This window comes from Asparagus officinalis, chromosome 4 (genome assembly GCF_001876935.1).
Source record: "Asparagus officinalis chromosome 4, Aspof.V1, whole genome shotgun sequence".
NCBI classification, from domain to species: domain Eukaryota; kingdom Viridiplantae; phylum Streptophyta; class Magnoliopsida; order Asparagales; family Asparagaceae; genus Asparagus; species Asparagus officinalis.
In genome coordinates, this window is record NC_033797.1 from 133,769,315 (window position 1) to 133,778,494 (window position 9,180).

A 9,180-nucleotide genomic window follows, 5' to 3' on the forward strand; every position below is an offset into this window, starting at 1 on the left:
AAAATACACTAAAAAAAATTAACTCTTTTCAGCGGTGATGAAGCCAATCTCCTAGTCCTTGTCACCTAATACAAGTAAAGAAAAAATTTTCAGTGCTACTTCTGTCCTTGATTTTTATCGTTTATTCACCGTTGCACATGATTGCAAATTGGTTCCTTGATACCGACTCTTATAGCTATGTCATAATATAGTGATTATTATATATGAAGATTAGCCTCTATGGAACTATCTGCACAGTAAAATGAGACAAGCTGTGTGCGGAATCAAGTCTTTGAAGGTAAAATGAGGCAATCTACATATACTTCACTGTTCCCCTCCAAAAAAAAAAAAGAGAAGTAAAAAAAAAATTTCGGTGCTAGTTTTGTCCTTGACTTCTATCGTTTATTCACTGTTGTGCATTATTGCTTGAGTACAAATTGGTTCCCTGATGCCATGTCTTATAACGATTTCATATATAGTGATTATTATATATAGAGATCTGCCTATAAGTTTAAGAAAGATTAACTCATATAGGAACTACCTGCATAGTAAAATGAGACAAGCTGTATGTGGAATTAAGTCTTTCAAGGTAAAAATTTCAACTAAAAACTAGGAAGATATTTCTTGATATCTAAAGTGATTGGAGGAGTGGGATTAAGAGGAGATCTTGACTTGGTTTCAAGTTCAAGCTTATCGACTGCTAATAATTCTTTAAGCAAGGCCATATATGCAAGGATTTGAAATCGTGGTGTTGGTTACGTTTTTGCTTTATCTTTATTGGTTTCACTATTTGGGTGTTTGGGTGGTTCATGCAGTTTTCAATTGGAATTGTTGGTACCTGAAATAAGCAAATGTTAAGCACAATCTGCATATTCATTGTCTTCTTTGTTTTCTTTTTTCTTTCTATTTAAACGCCCCCCCCCCCCCCCCCCCCCCCCCCCCCACCCCCCCCCCCCCCCCCCCCCCCCCCCCCCCCCCCCCCCCCCCCCCCACTGTAACAATAGCCAAATCAGCATTCTGCAATAACTACAAACCTTCTAAATTCTAATGCATTAATCTTTCTAATACCATTATTAGCCGATATCTACTATCTACCTATATTACTGTTATTAGCCGATATAGCCAAGTATCAGCTTGGTTCAGCTGGATTTGATAGTCATGCTTAAATCTGCTTTGATATGTCCGTTACATATTGGTATTGGCCCAACTTCATAACATCAAATATGTGTTCTCCAAAATCTCTTGATCATATCAGTTTTCAGTGTCACTTGCACATCTCTGCCTAGAAGGCATCTTTGATTCTTAAAATTATAGATACTACTGGTGCTAAAGGGGCATATCTAAGTCAGTACCTGTTTCTTCCTTCAACTTTGTATTCGGTATGGAGGTTTCGTTTTATTATTCTCAAGAAAATTCTTCGCTGGTATCAGTGAACCGAAATCTCATCCTCCTCCCAGGACACCGATTAGATTACTTAACATATTGATGCAGGATAGGACGCGGGAGGATACGAATGCTAAGAAGGAAAGCAATCACATGATGGAGATCCCTAAAGTGAGCTACGTGCATGCACTAGATGCAAATGCAAACTAATCAGCTAATAACTAAAGGTTTAGTGCAACCCTAAAATGAAAATAGTGATGAATCATGCAAGGGATCACAGAAATATCAATACTTAACGTCATTATAAATTCCCTACAACTCTAAAAAGATTGCAAGATTAACAGTAAGAAATTAACGTCCTATTTAGAGTTCACCTTAGGGGTGTAAAAAATTAACACCCAAATCGTCAAATCAGTGGAAGGAACTAACACCCCAGTCATCAAAGATCCGAATCAGGATTGAGCACTGTTATAAATAGCGGTAAATAGCCCCGCAATAGCGGCGCTAATAGCGTTAGCGGTCCCTTCCCGCGACGCTATCGCCCGCTACGCTATCACGTGATAGCGGTGACATATTGTGGAATATGTGCAAAAGCGGCCAATAGTGTGTCATAACGGTAAATAGTGAGCGATTGTATTCGAATTTTACTTTTTGACTGCTATTTAAAAGCAGTTTGAGGCTTATTTTTTTTTTAAATTAAACTCAACCATTGACCATTGCATTCCACCGTCTCCTGTGATTTTCAGCATACTCCCGTCACCTCTCATAGCCTCTGACACCTACCTTGATACTTCCTTTCACCTCCTTCATCGTGAGCTCCTCTTAGGACAGTCCTGTCACCTCTAAGCTCTTCTTCTTGAAGACGACGACTTTTTGACTTCTCCAGTCATCTTCGATATTACGTGATGGTTACATGTCTATTTCATATTTAGGATCTCTTTAAATCATCCAATATGTACTTTTAGATTTCTTAGATTTTTTTTTTAGTATTTATACATATCAAAATTAGACCGCTATTTGACTTTGTGCTTTTTACCGCTATTTTGCCGCAATAACCCGAAATAGCCTTAGCGATGCCTCACCGCTACGCGATGCTATCCGCTATCGATAACCTTGGGATTGAGTTGAAAGGCTCTGTTGCAAACTAGGTGAACTAATCCATGAATTTGAATAACCAACCAGCCCTCAACTACTTGGATTTGAATTTACCACACCTATAAGCAAAGAGACAATTAATCCACAAGGCAATCAACTTAGATCTGAAATAAACTCGCAATTAAATCTATATAGCAAGCTTAGGGGCTTTGGGAACTTTGTTGTAGATATCGTGAACATTATCGGGGGCGCTGTTCAGGTGAACAGTGACGACGAGGTTAGGTCTTAATTGGGGTAGAGTTTTGTTTGAGTGGAGGGTTGGATATGAGTTGAGAGTATAGTGAGAGGCTGAGATCTAATCAGAATAATTAAATAAAATGTGCTTCACACCCTCATAGCAATTCACATACCAACTTGAAAACTCAGAATTATCATATCAAATAGTCTGCCTTTCACTGAGGCCTTTCACTGAGGCCTTACATCATTATTTATAATCATAAATAAAATAAAATCAAATCCCTAAATCACGCTCAAATCTTAGCAAAAGTAGAAACTAATATAAGATACTATCAATTAAAATCTCTGAGATCATGAAGAATGTATCCAGAATCAATCAATATCCTCCAAATCCAATCACGTGTTTCGTTCTCCTAGAATATACTCTCCATGGATTCCCATCATATATGATATTTTCTCTTAATACTTCCATTTTATTAGTAGCATAAAAAAGGTCTTCTGCTTGGCTTTATATTGATAAACTGCAGGGTTTCATCTGATCATGTTTCAAACTTCACATAGTTATGACTATATTTTCTGCAGTGCTTGCAGATGTTTTTTATAGGTTTCTCCTCCTGTTTCTCTTGAAAATTATATCTTTCTTTTGCTATTACTGTGTAATAACGTACTATGTAATATGAGAATATTGCCCAAGACTAAATGTGTGATACTTTATTTTCTTCAATTGAAAATGTTTACTGCTGAGATTATTGTTTTAGTTTTCTTCTCATGTATGCTATGTTTTCGTGAGAACCTTTTCTCATTTGCAGCTCAGATGGTATATATTTAAATTTCACGCATTTAAATCTATTTATATGGCTTGCAGAATAGCGCCATTTAGAAATAATTCAGTAGACAAGTGGCATAGGAAGACACAGGTAACAACTGGTGCTGCTGCCTTCAAAGGAAAATTGCAGGCCTTCAATCAGGTATTCTTAAAAGCTTGTTTTTCTTACCTTTAACGCATTTTATGTTTGAAATTTTTGGGCTTACTGTACATCTTATATTTGTTAATTGAAGAACATTAGTGAACAAGTAGCTGGTTACATGAGGGATCCAAGCAGAATGATTAAGAGGATGCAGCTGAGGAGGTCTTCTGTTGGTGTTTTGGGAAAAGTAAGTTTATTAACATGAACCTAATTTTATTTTGCATTTTACTAGCAGTGAAATCAATCCTTACTAATTCTTGCATCTTACCTTGCAGATTACTGAGGACTCCGAAATGAAAAGGGAAGAGGTATCAAGCCAATTCTTGTTCTGTGGATGCATTTACTTTTGTTACTTCGATCATCTAAGAGTTATGCATGCCTAGTGAGCAAGATTAGTTAAGACAAGGCACATACTTTTTTAGCATAAGAATGTTCGTAAAAGAAGGATAAATATATAACTAATGCCATTCTGACTGTAATAGGTGCTCCACCAGTTTCTTGTTTAATCTGATACTCCCAAAATTTTGAAATCTTTTTGGGTAACTAAGTTGGTTTTAAGAGTAAATAACTTTTCTATTGTTACATAGTTTTTGTGCTATATTGCAGGATATGATATGACACCACATTAAGACACAATTACAGATTCATAAAAAGAAAACAATCATAAGTATTTTGTCTTATACATGTGTATGGCATGTATCCAATGCCCCATGGCTTCATGGTAGAAATGTTTGTTATATAGTTTCACGGGCTTCTAGAGATATACTACCAGATGTTCATGTGCAGTTTTTCCTGTCTATGTGCCATGCATGTATTCACACATATTTGACTTCATTTGGTTTTGGTAGACATGCTCATTCCCTAAGCTACTTACATTTACTAGATGATTTAGCAAATAACAAGACAATCAGTTTCCTATATATATCATCTAATCCTTATCCCTAGCAAAGTTAGGTCAGATATGAAACACAAACTTAACACTGAGAAATTTCCAGGGAGGTTGCACAAACTTTTGCGACTATCATAAATGTGAAGCTTACCACTTGAGATTTAATGTCAAAGAAAGCTGTGGTTAAGTGGGCAGAATCTGTGTTATTGTCATTACAATTTTAGCTTATGAGTTTCAAATTGTATGAAAATTTTCCAGACTTAAGTGTAGAAGAAGAGGTCTGTGTTACCTAGGTACTTCTATTGGAAGCCGTACCCCCGACAGGCAACGACACCTGTACCCGTACTGACACTTCTGGGATACTTCTTGAATATATGCATACATTTATTCATGCATATACTCAATTATATAATACATGTTTTAATTTAAAGAACTCCTCAGACTTCTTGTTCATATGTTCTACACTTCACTTCTAGTTCTTGTATATTAACTTATGTAAATGAAAACACAATATTGATCTTGTCTAAATTATTAGTTATAATACATACATACATACATACATACATACATACATATACACACATATGTATATGTATATATATATATATATATATATATATATACTACTATATACTAATATATATATATAATATATATATAATATATATTTATAGATTAGAGCAAGAGACGAGAGAGAGAAGCAAGAGCAGACGAGAGAGAGAGAGGATGGGTATACTTGAGTACCAAGCCACAAATTTGTGCCCTTCGGTACGCTGCGATGCGCTGTCTCCATTTCCCATCCACTCAATTTATTGGCCGTGGACCACATTCAATACCATGCCGTGAATGCTCGGTCCCCCACATCCTTGCAAATGACGTGGCCATGCATAATATGCCACCTCACTACCAAGCACAAATTTTTAGTGCTTCCCGTACCAAGCCATACCCATATTCCTCATATATATATATATATATATATATATATATATATATATATATATATATATATATATATATATGTGTGTGTGTGTGTGTGTGTGTGTGTGTGTGTATACTTATATATATTAGCAGTGCCCCCGTACCTACCTTTTACATATTTGTTGTGTCCCATATCCATACCTGTACTTGTACTAGTACCCGTACCATGCAATGTGGGGTGAGCCTGACAAGATTTTCTATAGGAATTTGGATTCACCTATGGTAAACTAAAAGGATTTGCATGCTACAATAATCAATCCACATCAATCGCACACTTTTCCCTTCCGCATCGTATTTCTGAGAAGTACTATAACTTGGAATAACAAAAAACACCAGAAGCATTTATGGAAACTAAAATCAAAGCTATAAACTCAAACCAAAGCCTAAAGCGAGCTCTAAGAATGGCCTGTAATAAGGGTCAGTTAAAATTGCCTAATTCATGAGTTAGGAGAGGCCTAATAAGGGGCTGATCCCGAATTGATAGCTGGATTCGTTCCATGTTCAGGTTCTATATATCCATTCCTTGAACCAGCCTTGCCGCTGCATACATAACAAGCCCGTTCTATTTCTTCTCCTTGGGCTTAAAGACAAGGGCACACAGACCCAAGGCCGTTGTGTTCCAGACCAAGCGGTTGGTTTAGGTGTCTACTAATTATGTATGACAGAACAAAGTTGGGTTTTGAAGGGATAAGAGTGAGGGAGGGGTTTGAGAGATAGAGCAGCTAAGGCTAGAAGTCAATGGAAAATGAGGCTATGCTAGAAGAGATTCTAGAATGTGGAGGATTTAAAGGCTGAAGAAAAGGCTAAGTTCCTTTAGGTTTTCTAGTTTTCTTTTTCTTCTGATTCTTCTTCTTCTTCCGTTTTTTTTTCCTTTTTTTTGGTTCTTTTTTTTAAAGCGGTGGAGGCTGGAGCTTTACGTTGTGTAAATTTAGGCCTGGACCTGATTCATGCCCGTCCACATTTTGATGCGTTCTTTGAACTCTAGAACATGGCCCAAACACTTAAAATTTTCAGTTTCCAGCCATATATTGGTTTTATTGAAATCATGAAGTTCTAGATTCTTTAATTCACTTTTTGAGAAGTCCACAGTTATCCTTGCGCATAGGAAAATACTGATACAAATCTGAGCGAGCTCCAAACTCAGAAATTGTATTCTAGTAGACCAGTAGTCTTATGATATAACCTGGTTTCTGTTCTTGTTTTGGGTGAAACTCCTCTTAAAGTCATTTCTCAAAATTGATAAACCCTTGAAATTTTATTTTCAGCACCCTAAAACCCAACACTCCCACTGTGTGCTACCACGCGTATGTCACATTATTAATTTATTAAAAAAAGCCCTTTTCATACAATAACGGAAATGAGATGAGATGTATACTTCACATTGTTTTGTAGACTGATAAAATCATTTGAGCCATCTACTTTGCAAAGTTAAGGGGTCGTTTTATGTTAATATAAATGAAGTCGTTTTATGTTAATAAATGCTTTAGGTGTCAACTTGTCATGTACTTACTACTAGTATTACATATGATTTGCATGTGGAGGTACTTGTTTTATGTTTTGAATTTTTTTTTCTGTCAACTGGAAATTGGTGGAATGATTTTTATTAGCAATATAAATTCTTAAATTGAACAATTAAAAGTTTCAGTTAATACATGACGTTCAATAAATTTGTGTATGAAGAATGATATTAATATTTGATAATTGGGAATTATCAATTATTGTTTAATTTAATTTAATTTAATTGTTTGATAATGAGTTTTTTATATGGGTCATAATTTAATCATTTGATAATGGGCAGAATCGGGGTTGGCTTCTGATCATTTGATAATGGACATACTTGAGAATTATCAAAATTGTGAGGGCACAAAAGGCAATCAAAAGTTTTGACGTGACAATCCTCTTTTATATGTAGTATAAATAGATTTCCTAATACTACTTTTTTGGGGCTGGGTGTGCCCATGGGGGCTGTACTTTCTGCATATTGACCTCTCTTTTTAAATTATTGTAAGGTTGTTTTCATCGGTCAATTTAATTAAGAAGATACTGGGAAGAAATAGCCAAAATAGTCTAATTTTGGAGGACTGATAAAATTTTATCGTGGATTGTTAACCAAGCCAAAAGTAAAAGAGAAAAGAGAAATTAACCAGGAACCTGCATCATTCAATATGCTTGCAAGTTCTTATTAATAGAAACTTTGTCAAGAATTGGTGCTATATCAGTGCCTTTTCCTTTCAAGAATGCATATGCTTGTATAAGATCTCTACATTTCTCTCAGCATCTGATATGCTCTGATTTTTAAATATCTTGTATGTTTAGGATGGAGATGTCAATGGAGATCCCGAGCTTGTTGATGACGTTGAATTCTACCAGCAACTCCTCAAGGAATTCTTTGAATCATGTGATCTTTCATCATCTGGTATCTCTCCTGACAATGTTCTAGCACCTGTTCTCTTTGACAATGTATTTGTAAGCTGCAAAAGTCCTTTAAACATTTCATATTCTGTAATTTGCTTTCAGAGACGGCCTTTTATGCATTGAAAAAGCTGCAGCCAAAGAAACGAAAGCTAGTTGATCGTCGTGCATCAAAAAGTCGGAAGATAAGGTATTCATCCCTTTGCTAATTCATCTTGAGACAAAAGTCCATTTCAACTTCTTAAATTTTCATTTATATCTTAATTCCAGGTACCATGTTCATGAAAAAATTGCTAATTTCATGGCTCCAATACGGATGGATCTTCCGCCGATGGCACCGAAGTTATTTGAGAATTTATTTGGACTGGGGAATCAGAAAACTTCCTCCATTCCATAATCTACTTCTGTGGGCACGTTATAAAACACAAAAAACCAGCAATAAGGTAAGCAGTTATTATAAACCGGTATTCAGCATTTTTGGTTAATATTTGATAGCAGCAGCGATGGTCAGTATATTTCGTTCAGAAACAGAGAGAAATGGAGGGACAAGGGAGAAAGCTAGGTTGCCCATCCTCTTGCTTTTCATTGAATTTCAGAATATATTATTGGTGAAAACCTCCTCTCAGCTTCATTGAATTCAGAGATTTTGGGTGGAAGCAAATCTGAAGCTTATGAAACGTCTGCAGTGATCAGTGAGTTTTTATTGCAACAAATTTACAAAATAGAGTTGGAGAAGCTTTTGATGTTGCACGTATAAATGTAAGCGTAAAATCTACTAAGCATCAGTTGATCATTTATTATGACACCTAGGCCCTAGGAATATTTTCTTCACGAGAGATGTAATTGGATATATCTTTCCTCTTCTAAAATGTTGACTTATCAAGATTTTACCTGAAGTGGTTTACTGTTGCAGTTAAAATTTGGAGAATTGGAGAAATCGTAAATAATTTTGGATTGTGTACCGATTTGAATTCTGGATTAGTTAATTTGATTTGAAATTTGAATTCGATATGTGGTGCATAAATACTGTTACAACTGTAGGATTTATGGACAGATTGATTTGATTTTGGAAAACCCAAGAGGTAGATTGAATGTGATTTGCATCTTGGTGTGAGATCATAATTTTCGACTCTTCAGTATTTTATTATCTACTCAGTTGGATTTAAGTCCTATAGAACAGTAATACCAGATGTTTTATTCATTAGATCTCATGTGCTTGCACTGTTTAGCATCATGTAT

At 35.6% G+C, this 9,180-nt stretch overlaps 1 protein-coding gene across 1 annotated transcript in view; it reads left to right on the plus strand.

The window, feature by feature from the left end:
- Nucleotides 1–8,902, plus strand: part of LOC109839223 (putative uncharacterized protein DDB_G0270496) — a 26,872-nt gene extending 17,970 nt beyond the window's left edge. Inside the window, exons 9-14 of the mRNA XM_020407652.1 lie at nucleotides 3,560–3,662; nucleotides 3,754–3,849; nucleotides 3,938–3,970; nucleotides 7,846–7,945; nucleotides 8,047–8,131; nucleotides 8,212–8,902. Coding sequence (XP_020263241.1) covers nucleotides 3,560–3,662; nucleotides 3,754–3,849; nucleotides 3,938–3,970; nucleotides 7,846–7,945; nucleotides 8,047–8,131; nucleotides 8,212–8,338 — 544 coding nt within the window. The 3' untranslated portion in view covers nucleotides 8,339–8,902. The remainder of the gene's footprint in view (nucleotides 1–3,559; nucleotides 3,663–3,753; nucleotides 3,850–3,937; nucleotides 3,971–7,845; nucleotides 7,946–8,046; nucleotides 8,132–8,211) is intronic.